Below are 18,141 nucleotides of genomic sequence, written 5' to 3' on the forward strand. Positions count from 1 at the left end.
CGAATCACCTCCCTGTCCTCCATGTGCCTTAGCATAGCTTCCAGGAGGATCTGTTCCATGATCTTCCCAGGCACAGAGGTGAGATTGACTGGCCTGTAGTTCCCTGGGTCTTCCTTTCTTCCCTTTTTAAAAATGGGGGTTATGTTTCCCCTTTTCCAGTCAGTGGGAACTTCTCCAGACTACCATGACTTCTCAAATACGATGGATAGTGGCTTAGCAACTTCATCCGCCAGTTCCTTCAGGACCCGCGGATGGACCTCATCGGGTCCCATGGACTTGTGCACCTTCAGGTGCCTTAGATGGTCTAACATCACAACTATTTTGTCAGAATGTGAGGAGAGAAAATGAAACATGAACATCTCCCCCAAGCCAACAAACCTTAAACACCAGCAAAACTTTTTTCAAGGACCGATGCTTCAGGCATCAGTCAGATATCCTCTGGTGAAGCTTGCTTGCTACGGTGGCCTAGGACAATTCCTGATCCCAGTGCCTGCACGGCCACTGCTGGGAGTCACATTCCCACAGCCAAGGCAGCAAAGGGGAACATGTGCCTGCATTTCAGCTGCATCTTCAGTCTGACATACTAATGCAAACTCTTTTAATAAACCTGCAAAGGCCTGTGAAATGGGTTGGGGGTGGCATGAGGCCAAGCTTTATCTCCTCCTCTGCTGCCTCTACACCAGGGCAATGACAGCTTTTAAGGGACCAACAAAGTCATGTGGGATGGCAATATTTTAAGCTGCCCCAACAAAATACAGGTCACCCACAGACTTCCATACTGAAGTGAGCATGGCCTAAAAAGGCTGGGTAAATCAGCATTTCCCCACCTCTAGTGATGCTATCTCATCCTAAGTCACCAAAACCTGTGTAGCACCTCTGGCTTTCACTGATCAAAGATAAACAGCAACAGACTCCATCGAGCTTGGGAGCAGACCCAGAATCCAGGCAGGGAACAGAAATGACACTAAGTAGCCTCTCTGCTTTGTACCTCTTTGCACAGCTAATTAACACAGCTTGCACACCAAAAAGTGGGTCTGAAGCATTAGGGATCCTGCCGTAGGGGGAAAATAATCATGAAGTAGTTAATTGAATAAACCCAGGGAAAGTTTGTTCTGCTGGCAGCCATCCCATAAGGAGAACGAAAGGCAGATTTGTCCAAGTGGATTATTTGCTCCATGTGACTTGCTCCACGTTATTTGCTCCACTCAGCACTCTTTAGGAACATGTTTACCCTTGTGCCATGGTGCAAAGTCTCTCCTGATAGATGTTGAACAATCTGTCCTCTCACTTTCAGAGTTTATTTTGTATTACTTGTAATTACCAATAAGGGTGCTTATCCCAAAGCATATTTTGAAGTGTCTTGCTCTCTTTTGCCATCCCATATCTGCCACAGTGACCTCCTTTCCAATCCAGACTGATTTAATTAGCTGGTAATATCCCTGGACTTTGGACTACCATAAAGATTTGCATTTCTGACGAGTTTAAATTACCAGATACTTGTGTAACTGGTATAGCTCCATACTTTTTCACTGGTGTCAGTCTCCTGTTCTGATCCTTGGATTCCTGAGTGTGTCCCACATGTCTGTCTGTCTGCCGCCTTCACTCTTTCCAGATATGTCTTTCAGATATGACTTTGGCTTGGTCATTGTTGATGCAATCGTTCGATGATTGCTCTTGAGACCCTTGTACTGCTGCACCCCTCCTTGCACACCAAGCTCTGTTTTTATGTAGGATTGCAGGGACAGAACAATTCAGGCGAGAAAGGACGTCTGGGCATGCCGTTGTCCAACCCCTACTCAAAGGACAGCAAAGATAGGTCAGGTTGTTCAGGGTCCCATCAAGTTTTTATAATCTCCAAGGATGCAGATGGCAGAGCCTCTTTGGGCAGCCTATGCTAGTGCCTCACCACTCCCATGAGAAGAACTTTTTGCCTCATATATATTCAAAATATCCCTTGTTTCAGCTTATGTCTGGTCGTTCCTATTCTTCCAGTGTGTGTCTCTGGGAAGAGTCTGGCTCTGTTTTCTCTGTACAACCCCATTAGTTAATTGTAGGCAGCAATTCCCTTCTCTTCTCCAGGCTGAGCAAGCACAGCCCTCTGCCTCTCCTCCTCCATCCTCTGCTCCAGCCTCCTGACCAGCTTGCTGCCCCTCACTGGCCTTGCTCCTCTGTGTCAATGCCTTTCTTGTGGTGGGGAGCCCCAAACAGGACTTGATACTCTGGATGTGGTCTCACAAGTGCCAAGCAGAGGGTAATAATCATTCACCTGGACCTGCCAGTTGTTACACTCCTGCTAACACAGCCGAGGATGAAGTTGTCCTTTGCCGCAAGGGCACATTGCTGGCTCACTTTCAGCTTGTGCACCAGGAACCCCCAGGCCTTTTCTGCAAATCTTCTTGCTATCCACTCAACCTGCAGCCTGCACTGTTACATGGAGTTATTCTGTCCCTGATACATGACCCTACATTTACCTTTGTCCCTCTGTCTTGCCTGGCAATGGTGACAGCATCCATGGTCTATTCATTTGCTTTGCCTGAAATTCTGTTGTCAGTTAGTCCAAAAAGTTATTCCCTACTTTTTTCTTGATGGGAAGTTCCTTCTTGCAGAAATAAATTGAAAGCTTTCACCCTGCAGTTATGTTCCAGACCTTTTTTGCTATATCTGAAATCTCCCTCAAAACTTGCTTTTGGGAAGTAGAAAGAAGATTGTCTTACCTGAACCTGTGTAAAATAGTAGTGAATATAATAGTTGGTGTTACTGTGCCCCAACTTTCTGGATTTATCCTAAGGAGACAATTATCCTGATTGGGTTTTCTTTTGCGTAAGTCAAAGGAACTGTAGGGTGTATCGGTGGGGTTCATTTCATCTAAATTCAGCTAGATGAAAATGACATATCCATCCCAAGCTAGTCTTCCGGCTTCCTTGATCGTCAGTGGCAAGAAAGACTGTCTTCCTTTGAGGACAATTCATCTCACTGATCCTAGACTCCAAAAGATGTTGCATCTCAGAGATGTCCTCAGCTCTCAGGTAGTACAAGTAGGGAACTCACAGTACTGGCCCACAAGCAAAGCCTGTCCTCACTGGTCTGTAATGCGCCTTTTCATACTATGGGGGTCCAACCAGCAGAGATAACACATCCCTGTGTGCAACCAGACATCCTCATCTGAGCAGACATTGCAACGCAGCAGTGAGACATCCAGGCTCAATTCCCTGTTAAAGAGGAAGATGTCTTCAATCCACCTTGCGCTCTTAAAAAGGGATGGATATGTTTGCTGGACTCCATCAGGTTTTTCATCTGGTCTTTTGCTGGATCAAGTTTGATAATTTTTAGAATAAGTATGTCAGAATAAGCATCTGATCCTGCAAAACATCATACATATTTTTGAATCTCTGCACATGCTCGACACTGAACCCCTGAGTGGTCTTGCTGAGTTCAGGGCACTACCACGGCCACCGCACTGGCTGCCATCCTACCGTTTCCATTTCAGCCTCTCATTCCTGCAAAGCCTGAAGGTGACCTTAACCGTCCCCTTACCCCAGCTGCCCTACGTAATCCTTGTGTGGTGGTTATTTACTCCATTTTCACACTTATTACTTTGCTTATTTTCCACATGGAAGTCCCTAAGAGTGGAAGAACATTTTCATCCTCTGCTGATGTGGTTTTCTGCTCTGTAGCAGCTGCCTCCTTGCTCATCTATAGTGTTTGTTTTCTGCACAAGGGGACGTTACTGATTTAACCTTTTTCTGTCTCATTTATGCTCCATTTCTGTTTCTCTTTCCATTTCAGCTGGCACTTGATGTGAGAGAGTGTGTGATCTTGTGTTTAAGATATTCAAAAGTATCTGTGTCTCTTCTCCACCACACATTTCCCAGGGGTTGATGGGCAATTCGCCAACCACTCTGGAGGTTAATATTTCCATGTGTAAAATACTGGTAACGTCACTAAAGCTGTGCAGATGATTTATTTTTAACGGGGAGGCCAATATGGAAGGAAAAGGGGTTTCAGTTTAGATCAGCTCAGAACGAAATTGCTCTAGCAGAAAAGACTAGAACCGAAAGCACTACATCTGGTATGGAAATAACTGATTAATTCCTTTCCAAAGTTGTTTCAAACATTTCTACCTTTTAAAAAAAGTACACCAAAATAAACACGCAAAGTTCTCGGAGGTCTCTGCCATTCTCCCCCAGTGACTCATGTTGTTGCTGAGACTAAAGGGGAGAGCTAAAGATAAATCCATTAATGTTATATAAGATGCTCAGAAATGCCTCTAAATAAATAAAAGTGCTTCAAATTGTACACTGCGTATGTGTCAGGCAATTCATGGGCAGTGCCAGGACGCTCTTCCCCCTTTGGAGGAGAACGTTGTGGGAGAGCCAAGCAGGAGTATTGTAGGTGGTTATTAGCAGCAGGTCACCCCGAGCAGTTTTCAGGACATCTCCATGCACCGCTGAAATGTTGCCATTCAGCACAGCCCTCAATAATCCTTAGGGGTTAGAGCTTCATGGGAGGTTGTGAAAACCTGAGGTCACTGCCCTGCCCAGCTGCTTGCTCCTGCAGCATGGAAGCAGAAGGGACGTGTGCCTACTTTGGCAGTGCCCACACCAGATCGCCAGTTTAAATCCCTGCTGGAAGTGGACTTGCACCGCCACACCGAAGCAGAGGGAAGATACTCTCTTTTGCCAGCACTAGTGAATGGATGGTGATCATGGCTCACTGTGCTGGGTGGACAACAGGCGTCCGTGGTACCTCCAGCCAGACCTGCCTGCTTGAGCCCCGATCCAGTGCACGATGGCAATTAGGTTTTGTAGGCACATAAGGCACTTGGCTTCCTCGCCAGCTGCATCAGCAAGGGGTGACAGCAACGTTTCACTGCTTTTTGTAGCTCTCCTCGTCTTGCTGGCAATCATTTTAAAGAGGGGCTTCATCTGGCAGTAGGTAAAATGGTGGCACCGAACAAGCTGAGGATTGAATAATTGTGATTTCTTCTTAAAGAGGTTAAAGGAAAATAAGAGATCCAAAGTTGCAGTGAAATTAGTGATGCTTTCCTTTCAGCAGGAGTAAAAAAAGGCCAAAATTAGGTTATTGAACAGCAGATGAGGAGAATCTTTTGCTTCAAGACTTTGGTATAGCAGGGAATGGGCAGGATGAGGAGGAACAATAGCGCAGAAGAAAAGGTACTTGGCAGAAAGAGACAAGCTATGGAAAGAAAGTCTGATAAGGTGTTTAGTGTCTCAACATCCATGCTTTTCATTTCCAAATAAAGCATGTACATTTGTGGGCTGGGAAGTTGCTCCCACTTCCAGAAGGACCCAAGCAGAGAGCTCAGACACAGGCTCTCCCCAGCTCCATCAGAAGCTGGACCCAGATTGACTGAATGTGGTGGCTCAGCTCTGCTCGCCTCTGTTGCAAAAATCTCACCTAAAGTAGGCATGTTACCTAAATCTTGTTCAGCTCTCCAAAGCGATTCTCTCCTTTTTGGTGGCACATGCACCTCCTGGCACCCACCTCCAGCAGCTCCAAGGAGGACCACAGCTCTGCACTGTGCCATGCCATGCCGTGTGTGCCAGTGCCTATGCCACCAAGAGGTGCTGAGGGCAGCCCATCACGGTCATTGCTCCCATGGTCATCGCTGCCACCACGCCGGGGGAGCAGCGGTCCTTGCCACCCCAGCCTCCTGCAGCCAAAAGAGAGTGGCTCTGTCTCCCATGCCCTTGCTACCTTGCTCAGTCCCCAGTAAAGCTGGGTAAAGACTGTCTCTCCCACGAAATTATTGCAGGATTCACAGTTTTTCTCTCTTCTGCACCAGGCTGAGAGACGCTGATTGCCCATTGTGATGGCAAGGCTCTGGGGGTGCTGGGGGCAACACCCAAAGTCTCAGCTCTGAGCCAGGCAGGACAAGGATTATGGTCTTTCTACGGTGTAGGAAGCGCTGAAGCCCTGGGGAGACAGGACGCAGCCACAGCAGCTCGTTTCCCTCACTTTACCAGAGCTCTCAGGATCTGCTGTGCTTCCTTTAAACTCGATTTCTTGGATTACTTAAGAACCTCAGGTTGTCTCTGAGAAAAAAAAGGAAGTTTCTAAGTTTCTAGGTGTGCTGGGAGGTCTTTGATACCAGGAAAGCATCTTAATGATTAAACAAAAATTTATACTCTGTAAATTCTGACTTTGAGGCAAAATTCACGATGCTTGGGAACCTGGCGTGGGACTTTTTAATATCTGAGCCTTGCAGGACCATGCTCAGCGCTTGGCTTCTCTACTGAGGCAAGCAGCAATGTGTGCTAATTAATGCCAGTTGTGGGAATGCCTGGGTGTGACTTACATCTGCTGGGAAGCAGACTGAGACCTCACCACTCATTTCACATAATCAAGGCCTATATTAAAACATCCCTCTTTCCTCCGCACCCCATGCGTTAGCCACAGCGATTGCTTTGGGGCAGTATTTCTCTGGAGGGAGGTATCATCTGGGCCGTTATGTCTAACCCGAAGGGCTGCACTGAGAAATTCTTGATATACTGAGCTGTATCAGAGTGGGTGGATTAGAAAGCGATATGTGGTGGTGTCCTCCTCACCCCTGCTGTCAAACACCCTGTCAAGGGGAGAGGTATTTCTCTAATATTATAATAATGAGGCTGTCTCCCATTGGTAATATCTGACTTGAAACGTCCTGCAACCAGGTCAGATTTATTATTGAAATTCACCCTCAAAATCAAACGTGAGTAGGAAAGGACTCAATACTTACCCACTCTATCCTATCTCTTGAGCTGTAGTATGACAGGCAGCACCAGTTAACAACAGTAATTAATTTTCCGCAGTGGGTTTGGGGCGGGAGAGGGGGAGAAGGAAGCTGGAGCGTATTAACACAGAAACTTCTGAGACGGCGGCTCTTCCCCTCCCTCTCCCCCTGCCGAGGAGATGCCGTAATTGTTATTCTGGGAGATCATGCTGGAGCTCTGAGCTGCCCTGCTTTGCAGCGCACTTGGAGCAAAGCCCATGCCACCCTGCTCACCCGCGCCATGATCCCGTGGGTTGTGCAGGTGCGTGGGTCTGCGAGCTCGAGGTTAATGGATTATGAGAGAGTGGAGTTCCCGGGACCAGGCAGCGGCAGCGGCGGATGGAGAGCCCCCGGAGAGAGCTGCGGGAGCGTGCTCTGCCTCGCTTCCACAGAGCACCATCACAGTCATATCTGCAGGCGGCTGTGGACGCATGGACAGAGGCTCTCGGGGTGCTCGTGGTCAACTTGGTTTCCAGTTTTGCCCACTGAAACCCCTTCAAACAGAGCCAGGGCTGAAGGAGGGGTGGCAAAGCAGTGCTGCTTGCTGCTGGCCGCATCCCTACAAAAGGATTTGAAGGTCTGAGGTGCCCAGTGTTCACGCAGCCCTGCCCCAGAGCTGGGATGGGACCCAGGCTCCTTGCCAGGAGCCGGGGTTTGCAGGCAGCAGGGGGTTTTGCAGCCCCCCTCGCCACAGCTGTCATGATCCTGTTGGACATTGGGGCCAAATGCCATTTGGGCTCCCCAAATCACAGCCCTGCATGGGAGATCTGAGGGTGTCTGGGCTGAGACAGTGACAGAGGATGTCTGGGGGTTGTTAGCAGCAGGTTTCAGAGTCCCCCTCCTCCCTTGCACCAAATAAATAAATAAAACTCATGGGGGTATAATGTACTGTAGCACTTTAATCCTGCTGGGGATAAAGTAGATTACAAAGGTGTTTGGCTGGCCACTGCATGCAGAGCCAAACTGTTATAACAGGATTCAAATCCCATCCCTAACTCAGAGCAGATTCGCTTGTTGCTTTAAAAAATAGCTAGAAGACAGCTTGGCCCCATAAACCATGCTACAACCCTTTTTAAATATAGGATTGAACTATTTATGCCCTCCTTTAAGTATGCTTCTTTTTGTAATTCAACGAGTTCCTTGAAGTCCTACAGAGATGGAGACGGGTGGTTTTTACAAGAACACGGTAAACACACTTTTTTTACTCTTTACAAGAACATTTTTCACACTCTCCAAAGAGTTAAAGTTGTGTGTAAAAAGCTAGTAACTCCTTGAATGAAGAAGATCTGTTTTACCCAGCCATACACAGCACCTCGCAATGCATCGGCACCCGGCTGGGCTGTGATTGCACTGCAGTCCCCTGCCATGCACGCCTGGTTTTTGGGGCAGGGACCGATGCCAGCTAAGGAGCGAGGACACAGCCACCCACCTTCGCCTTCTCCCTGGGGTGCAATTAGCAGTGCTGGGGGGAATTGCTATTAACAGGGGGGAAATGCAGAGGAATTCACTGAGCCTCATCTCCGCAGGGACCAGCAAACCCTGCTTGTTTCTTCCGTGCACATGGAACACCTTAAAACTTTCCCTGCACGCTGGGGCCTGCAGCCAGCAGCGTGAGCGGTGCTCCTCTAATTAATATGTCCTTGGAGGGAGCAGCCACTTAGCTGGGGAGCTCCATTGTCTGGTCGTGCCTCTCCAAGGGGAGACGTCAGGGTGACTGTACGCTTGAAGGTTACAGGTTACAAGGTAATGCATATAATACGATAGAGAACGAAGGTGACCTATAGAAGTGCAGTAAATATGTGATTTTCTCTGCTCGGCAAGTGAATTTTGATCCCAGTGTAGCACCACATCATAAGGTGCTGCTGCCACGCCTGGGAAAGCTCGTGGGAGGACAAAGAGCAGAAAGTGGCAAGAAGGACAAAGAGGCTCCAAAACACCCCCCCCACCCTATTCATACCCCTGCCAAACAGGCAAAACAGAGGATGATGGTTGCAAAATTGTCTTTCCTTGTTTAGAGCTGCCTGTGTCAGCCTGTTGTACAAAGGGAAAATAGCAGCAGATCAATAGAGGTGTCTGGGCTGACACTCTTACCGTCTTCTCCTTTAAGATACACTGAATCGCTCATCAGCCTTCCCAGTTAATGAGCCTTTCAGTGGGAAGAAAGACACAGGTTTCTTTCTAAGCATGTGCTTCTCTGCCAACCTGCGGACGTCTCCTAAAGGAAGAAGTAAGTGATGGGCTCCGGTCACTGTCAGAGGTCTGGGCTGTGACTGCAGTGACAGCGTGCTGATACAACTTTACTAGACACCCCCCTTGGTCTAGCTATGGGCGCTCATCAGCCCAGTTAATGAGCCTTTCAGTGGGAAGAAAGACACAGGTTTCTTTCTAAGCATGTGCTTCTCTGCCAACCTGTGGACGTCTCCTAAAGGAAGAAGTGATGGGCTCCGGTCACTGTCAGAGGTCTGGGCTGTGACTGCAGTGACAGCGTGCTGATACAACTTTACTAGACACCCCCCTTGGTCTAGCTATGGGCCTGTGACAGCAGAAGCTGGTGCAACCTTTCCCTGGAGGGTACCAGCACTCCCCTGTCCTCTGCCGCTCACTGGGTGCTTTACGTGATGCCAAATCTCTGACACACATATGTGATCACCAACTGCGGGTCCTTGGAAGGGGCTGGATCCCACCACCATCCCTGAGCACTGCCCTGAATGGAAGGGGTGAGAATGGAGGTCCTGCTGCAGTTTGACTTTAATGGAGTTATGCGTGTTGGCACTGACTGAGGACCTGACCTATGCGAGGGATGTCAACATGCATAACCACACCAGAATATGATGCCTGCCATTTATCATTTGCACCAGCCAGCCAGGAGCCCCCTTGCCCAGGTGCTGTGGAGATACGTAATAAAATAATCCCTTTGCAAAGAGCTTACAATTTTGGAGTAAGCACAAACGTTTAAGCCTTGAAGGGAAGGGAGAGAAATGACATTGCTCCTAGCCCTTGTTTCCTAGCAGGCTTGTATTCATCAACCGCAAACCTTAATACAGTTTTCACTCCACTTGTCAATTGTTAAGATAGATTTGGGGGCCGTCAACAAAATGTTACAGTTGAAATGACCCAGCTAGAAATAATAGACTATGAAACATCAAAGTAGTCATAATCCTGTAAACCACCACAGAGGAATATGTTCGGCCCTTTCATTTTTAATGGTCTCTCAGGTGTCATTTGGCATACGGGACAGTTTGGGGGGGATTTCCCTGTCCCAGCTTCAGAAATCTGCACCAGGTTGCTGGAGGGAGCAACAACAACCTCCCTGTGCATCTCCAGGGGAAAAACGGGCACCCCGAGAAGCAGGTTCATCTGGCTTGTCTTTGACACCAGTTTTTGGACAAGGTGCCTTGCCTGCTGGAGGTGACCACTTCTCCACCGCCAGGTAAGAGCAGGTGGGGCAAGGTGTCTCACTCGGAGACAGCTGGTGTTGGCCCACAGGCTCCTACCACTCGCTGGCGCTGGTGGGTGGGCGCCGGTAGTGCCGTGCCGGGCACAAAGGGGTCCGACCCGCCTGTCTCTTCTGTGTGCTGGCACAAAGCGGTGGTGCGTTCCTTGCAGAGCTGGTGGGAAATGAAACTGAACACCCTGAGAGTGGATCAGTGCTAAAGCCTGCCGTATTTACCTGGCTGGATATGAGCTGGGTAACCTAGGAGCACCTTCAAAGCATATTTCACTTTACAGTCAGAGGGGTTTTTCCAGAGCAGGGAGGTTTCTTGTCAGCTTGTCCCATCTGGTGTCACAACAGGCCCGTGTAGGAAACACGTGCAATTGGGTTCCCACTACAACCCTATTGAGGGAGCAATTCCCGCCCAGGTCAAGGCTATTCTCACTGGGGTTTCACTGACATGTCGGACCTTTTCCTAGAGGCCCCCATGTGTTTCCAAGAGATCTTTGCATCCAGTGCCTGCTTTCAAGAGCTGCCAAGATAGTGCCAAGATTGCTTGTCTCTCTACCAGGCTTTGGGTCTGAGCAGTGAAGAGCTTGGCCATGAGAGATTTTAATAAACTGAAATGCCCTGTGTTTAACAGAGAGGAACAGAAGCATCAACTTTTTTTGGTGTGCTCAAAGGCAAAATGCTGCAGCTCCTACAATAGCAAATCTCCAACTCGAGAGGACCTGAACTGATAAATTCAGGTCTAGTCCTAGATACCAGTGGAGCAGTAGTGGACACCCCTCTGTGTGCTTATGGGACCTCATCAGACAGTGCCACTGGCACTGAAATTGTATTGTGACCTTCAATAACCTTTTTCTGCTCGTTTTTTTTTTTTATAATTAAAAATATAGATGAAAGTAGCAGGAGACAGTCACATAAAAGGGGTCGGGCACAGAAGCATTCATTTACAAAATCTCCCCATGCACTTAGGAACGCGGCTATTTCTTTTATCTATTTGGATGGCTAGATCCTTTCAGATAATGACAGGGCTGCAGGTTTTTTAAATAGCTTGTGTCTGCAGCGAGGCACGATGCTGGGAGAGGTGAGCCCGCACCAGAGCAGTCCGTCCCCTAGGAGCGCCTGCCCCAGCCAGCAGTGCTCGCCGGACTGAGCACAGCCTTGCAGGGAAATCCTCCTGGAGCTGGCGCCCTGCTAGAAACAACCTCTCCCTGCCTGAGTGCAGCCTGAGCCTGGAAATACAACTCCAGGAGATCTGCCTTTTTTTTTGGGGGGGGAGTGCTGCTCTGAAGAGGGATTTACCCCATCAACAGACCTCCCGGGGGCCCGCGGCTGGGGAAAGATGCTCCCCGTAACCCCTCTGAGTTCCTCGCAGGGACCCCAGCAGAGCCAAAGGTAAGTTGTCCTGAATTAAATTCATTTCTTAGCTTGCTTTGGGCTAGTGGAGTGGCATTGCAAGTCAGGTCCGCAAGGACTTCCCGCAAAACAGGAGCCACTTCGTTAAAGTTGGTCATTCACTAGCGTGATAAAGTAATTAAAGCCTCCCAATTGCTTTCTCCCCCTGCTGCTCCTTCACTACGTACAAGCATCAGGGCTCTAGCATAGACGGAGCTGTTGACACTTTGTCAGTGAAAATCCAGAACTGTGCGAGTAAGAGAAATGTTTTATGGGGACTATAAATAGTTTTGCATTAAGGCAAATGTATTCTCCTGCCTAAAATAGATTCACCTTGCAAACGGCTTAAGGACAGTTTCAGCGCCAGAGGAACACCTTCAGATTTCCCTCAGGAGACAGAAACAGCCTTTTTCCCCCGAAAACGCAAACGAGACCAGCAGCCGGAGACCCCTCTGCTGCCAGCCCCCTCTCCCCGCTCCCCGCTGCCTGGCAGCATCCCGCTGTGCTTGGGTGTCAGCCTGGGAGACCGCCCAGCATCCTTCCACCAAAAAGGGACATTAATTCATGCAACTAACTTTTCCAATCATTTTTTCCAGACGCTTGCAACACGCGTGCTCATTACACAGGTGAAAGGCATGAGGAAACTTTGGGGAGGGGGAGCAGCGACTTCCCACGATCGCATGGAGCAGCGGGTTGCTTCCCCTTCGCTCCGAAGGGAATAATGCAGCTAGACAATGCAAACATCCTCTTTGCCAGGGCTGCAATGTGTTAACAGCACTCTCCCCTTGCTGCCAGACCATCATTTCATTCCCTGCGGAGAAACACCGTCGGGGGAGGGGAGAACAACAAGATGTCAGAAGAGAAAAAAAATATTTTTAACTCACCTTTAGGCTGTGCGTTGGGTTGACGACGCAGACAAGTTGCCCGGCAGCTGAGAAAACCCTCTTTGCCTTGTAGTGCTGAAACCGCAGGTGAATAAGATCTAACACAGCCCCAAAGCACTGGGTGAAGAAAAGCATCACAACTTTTGGCGTTGCTGCTGCTGCTGCTGGCGGTGGGCAGGGGAAGCAGCGAGGGAGCCCCTGAGTCCTTGAGCCCGGGGAGAGAGTGCAGTCGGCGAGAGCTACGCTCTGGCACGGCTTAGCATGCCTTCATATTCATCATCAAAATAAGACGGGAAGAGGCTTGCAGCAGCGGGGCGGCCAATGGAAAGGACAGAAATGTTATCCTTGAGGTCCGGAGACAGCCAATAACGAATGCCTCCCCTCCAGAAACTCCCTGATGAATTGAGCCTGGTGGAGAATGTATTATTGAACATTACCATACATCAGCACATTGCATTTATCTTGTGATTACAGCCAGTCATACGTAAGGCTGTGGAGATACACAGGCAAAATTGATTGCTTAACGTCTCCATTTATTAATTGCCTTAATTTAACAAAAGAGCACTTGGATACCAAAGCTAAACGTAAGGCACAGGGAAGAAGCCCACCAGTGAAACTGTTAGAAAGTAGCAAAAATAGATTAAGTAGACTATGTTTTACCGAGGGAGAAAAATCAAATATGCAAAGAGAGTTACAGTTCCTTGCAGGGGTTAAGCAGAAGTAGAGCTCGCTATATAAATGGATTCACGTCTTTGCGTTTGCAGGCTTCGATTTGGATTTTCACCACTCTGAAGTTTTCTAAATTTTATATTCTGCTACTTCACAAGGGTCCCAGCACACAAATAACATTTCCCACCACCACTAAAAATAGGAGAGGTCAGGTCTCAGGTCTGGTGTAACTTGGAATAACTCCATTTAAGTCAGCGATGTTTTCCTGATTTACATCCGCCGGTGGATCAGGTCCGTTGGACACAAAACATGGTAATTACTGGATGCTGGAACTATGAAAGCATAAAAAGGCACAGAGCATGCTTCTAAAAATAATGAAATACATGATGCATGAGAGCACACACAGAGAGAAACTTGCACTGAGGGAGAAGTGTCTTCTAAATCAACAGAATAATTAAACATGCAGAAGGCTTTTGCTTGTCATTCATCTGCATATCGGTGGGCAGGAAATTACTAATTAGCCATTAGATCGTCCTAGGCATTAAAAAGGAATTAGGGAAGTGCAAGGAAAATAACATGCTTTTGCGTATTATTACCAGCGCGTGTATCTCTGTTGGTGGGCAGGGATCCTTTTTGAGCCATTGAGTCTCATTAAACTTGAGGCCCCATAACTGGGTTTTCTGGGAGGTGACTGTGCCAAAGCAGCTGAGGGAATCAGAAAGTACGTTCATTTCATGGGACAATCCTGGGTGATACGTTGCTCTGCTTGTTAATAAATCAAAGAGGGTTAATTTAATTAGCTCTCTGCCAGAACTTCCTATCAGGGTACTATTTAGGCTTGCTAGCTAAGTACTCAGATGGCTTATTTAGCCTCGGTAATCCTTTTTCCCTTCAAAGCAGAACAGATAAAAGTAGCTTTTCTTTCTTTTTTTTGCTTCTTTTTAAACGTGAGCCCCACACTGGGGGTAAGGCTGCTGCTCCAGACAGAGCAGCCCCTGTACAGCGCGGGCTTCAGCCTGGGACCGGATTGTCACAACTGCCTCTTCCTAAAGCAATACTGCAATACTGGCTCTGCCAGACTGCAGAGAGACTGTGCATAAAAAAAAAAAAAAAAAAAAAAAGGCCTGAGTAGATAAATAAGTGGGAAATCATGAATGCTGGAACAGCTGATGACACAGTCCCCCCAAAAAAACATTGAAGATGGGAGGAATACGTAACTCTCAATTCTTAACATTTGCATGTAAATGAGAACAGGAGATAATTTTTGCAGCGCCGAGAGACACTTTGAGAATATTTTCAGACGGACTTGAGGACAAGTGAGTGAATTGATTTGCTTAAATGTATCTTTTTCTCCGTTCCAGAAGTAACTGTGAGCATCCAGCTATTTATTATTTATTTATTTCTGATTTGTAGTTGGTAGCTGCACAAGCACTTTATACTAGCGTATTTCAGTCTGCAAGTTATCAGTGCAAGTATTCTGCCATCAAAGCCTTAAACAAGCAAAAGGTCCTTGCTATTTACATTGGTTATCACCACCTAAATCCCCTGGGATTATTTCCGTTTGACTGATTGACTCAACTGAATGCCTAGGCTTGGGGGGCACAACCACATCTGTGGGCAGCAGAGATGGCATCCCTCCTCCCTGCTTATCAGCCAGCCTCGGGGCTCTGGCAGTGCCGCGGTCCAGCCCCCCTGAGACCCAGCTGCCTTCCTGGGGAGGCAGAAGAGGTGTCCTTGATCCCACAGGGACATCTTCAATCTAAATATACATCCTGGCCACTGGGATGGTATACAAAAAGGGTTGTCGTTCTTGCAAGGAAAAGACTGCCTTCAAGGGTGGGCGAGGGACCGTTGCAGTGCCCAAATCCCCTTATGCATCTGTGCCCATCTCGCTTTCTACACGTGACCTTCTGAGGAGCATCTCCCCGCTAGCAATATTTGTGGAAAAGGATGAAAACAAGCGCTCAGTGCATCTGAAGGTAACTCCTGCTCAGTGCGTGAGTTCACGTTCATGGCGACGCTTTTGGAAAATGTTTTATTGCCCGTATTGTTCGTGTCCCGAGACCCACACGCAGCACCCACTTACTGCATTTCAACACACGACTTAGCACCAGCTTGACAAGGGACCCTACATCCACTGAGCCACAGCAGCTGGCCGTGCACGCAGCTTCGCTTGCAAGCAAAAGCTCAGCAGCATGGTCTGGTGTGCGGGTGTGGATCCCGGTCTTCTGCTTTCACATACAGGGGCTCTCAACCAGCGTAACTCTGTTAATTTGAGTTCGTGGTGGTCTCATCCGGGCTTGGGGATGCAAGGTTTGCTGCCCTACCTGACCTCAAACCATGGAGCAGGTCCTCGAAGGCGTTATTTAGCTGTATAGATGCAGCCAGAGAGAGGAGGAACAAGTCCATGTGCAAGGAGCACTTGATGAATCCCATTTAACTGCTGGTTGCAAATTTCTGGCGACTGTAGCCTTTATTTCCAAGATAGTTAATTCTGTTACATGTAAGTGTGACATGGCAAAAGGCCATAGGCTAAATCTTCATTAGGATCCAGATTTTGCCAAATTAGCAGCTCTAGTGGCATCACCGTAATACACATGGGATTATAACGCTCTAACAGCTCAGCTGCTGGTGCAGCTGCATCAGGTTAGCACGATAATAGGATCAGCTAGACATAAAAACTGGCCGCAGCGGCACTAGCTTTCCAGTTTGCCCGCTTTGGTTTCAGTCCAAGCTGCTGAGGTGAAAGGGAAACGCCTGTGGGAAACTGTGGGTGCCCAGGCACCGTGCGACTTGGCAGGATGACAGCCTGGGAGATGCATCGCTCAGTTCAAACCCAACATTAAATTGCAGGGCTTGGGTTTCAATCAGATTTCTTTATCTTTCTGACTGGGCACTTTTGGGGGTGACCTTTGCACATGCTGCTCTCTCTCCTTTCCTGCCCCACCAGACACCACAGTGAATCCAAGTCCCTTCTCATCCCTACTTGTATAAACCTGGGTGAGCGCCTCTCACTGACATCCACGGGATGACTCCCACGCAGATGGCACCAGGCTGCCCTCCATTACTGACAGCCATAGGGGAAACCTAATTCACCTCGGACAACACTGGCACTAGTCTTTATCCCAAGGATGGGAGAGGCAGATGCTGTTCAGGGCATCATTAGTATCCATTCAGGCAGCTTACCAGCCTGCTTGTGCGGCCCCGTTGCTGACTGCCGGTAGGATTTCTAGCAGTGCTGACTGACACAGGACGTACTCTGTCTCCACTACTTACATTTCCCTGCACCCTGGGGCAGGGAAGGACCCCTTTTACACCCTCAGCTCTGCCTTCTAGGGAAGCTAGTTGGCTATTTAAACAGGTCCCTGTTTGCACCTTCTAGCCAAGGTGCAATTCCATTTTCTGCCTGGCTAGGGGCTGGAGGAGCAGGATCCATGCCAACTAGGCACCTCTCCTGTGAGTGTCTACATCTGAGTGCATCAGCCCAGCTCCTTTTGTAGTCTTGGGGGGAACAGGGTATGCTGAGGATGCATTTCCCCTCACCTGGCTAGGACATCAGGCAGTTTTCTACATCCTTTAGATGTAAACTTAATGTATGAAGCTCCATCTGCTCTCCTGGGTCTCACGGCAGGTTTTGAGGAGAGGTGTTTGCACTGTTAGTTATCATTTTCCTCTGTTGTCCACCAAACCTTTTAAGCAAGAACATAAGAAATGTCTCACTAGCTCAGTGCAATGGTCCCTCCAGCCCAACACCCTGTCCCCAGCAGTGACTATAGGAGATGGCATTTCAAGTCAGCTCGTAGGCAGGGGCCACCACCTGCTGTCCATTCTCCTGCTATTCCCTCAGCACCTACAACTGTCGTATTGGGGCATTGGAGGGCACATCCCCAGGGAAGCAGAGCCACCAATTTTTAAATCTGGGATGAGAGTTGTAGCCCTCCAACCTGCCCCCTGTAAAGCACGTGTCACTTCATACGGACCGCTTTGTGCTTTGTTTGGAGCCCATCCTTTCCAAAAAGCCTGGCTTTGAAGTTTCCTGTGAAGAAGACCAGTGGTACCTCCTGGTAAGTTCTTCCAAAGGTTATTTATCTTCACCACTAGCATTTTTTATCATATTTCCAGTCTGAATTATTTTCCTGCATAAGCTTCTGCCTGGAGAAAGTCATTGTGCTCTCCCTTGCTGAGCCGGGGCAGCCTCTGCCATCACAGACCTTCAGCAAACCCAATAGACAGACAGGGTTTCCTTTGCAAAGCACCTTCCTTGCCCAAGATCAGGTCACTCTTGCAGCTTTTCTACGCATTTTCTCTGCTTCCTTCTCATCTCTTCTTGAGCCTGATCTGCTCCTCACTGCTGATGAGTGCAGAAGCAAAATGACCCATTTGGCTCACAGCATCACGGTGCACTGGTTACAGGCGTGACACGTCCACTCCTTTGGGTCCCCATTCCCACACCTCCTCTTCGCTTGCAGGGCAGATCTCACACCACTTCAGCACAGCCACGTGGGAGCCAGAGCTGCCTGCAGGCAGGGAGGAGAACCGCAAACCTCCCTGGAAAATGTATGGAGGTACTCCCTCCTCTCATCTTCTCTGATGTCTACAGTGATGAGAGGCGAGAACATCAGCGAATCTTTTTTCCCTTTTAAAAAATGACCTATTTTTTCAAAAGCAAAGTGCTGTCAAAAGTTGTTGGCTTTACCAAAGTACTTTATTTGTGGTGAATTATTTTGCCAAATATGTTTTCAAAAATCCATTTTGACTCCATGCAGTGATATAAGCAATAGCTGTACTGGAACTGTATGGATGCTTTAAGCAGAAACTGATCTTAAATGTCTCAACAATTTTCATTTTCTCAAAAGGACAGCTTTTATTGGGCAAGAAGTATCAAAAGCAGTCTTTAAAGCAGTTAAATAACATGTCAATTTAGATATCAGTGATAAATGCCACAGATAATCTTACAAAACTAGGGAGAAAATGGAATTTGC

General features: G+C 48.2%; 1 protein-coding gene across 1 annotated transcript in view; it reads right to left on the bottom strand.

The window, feature by feature from the left end:
- The window catches only part of SIAH3 (siah E3 ubiquitin protein ligase family member 3), a 49,867-nt gene extending 37,242 nt beyond the window's left edge, over nt 1-12,625 (bottom strand). The window contains exon 1 of the mRNA XM_009284895.2: nt 12,491-12,625. Within this exon, the coding sequence (XP_009283170.1) occupies nt 12,491-12,625 (135 nt within the window). The remainder of the gene's footprint in view (nt 1-12,490) is intronic.
- Nucleotides 12,626-18,141: the final 5,516 nt, after the last annotated feature.

The sequence above is a fragment of the Aptenodytes forsteri genome, unplaced genomic scaffold (genome assembly GCF_000699145.1).
Source record: "Aptenodytes forsteri isolate BGI_AS27 unplaced genomic scaffold, ASM69914v1 Scaffold199, whole genome shotgun sequence".
Lineage (NCBI taxonomy): Eukaryota > Metazoa > Chordata > Aves > Sphenisciformes > Spheniscidae > Aptenodytes > Aptenodytes forsteri.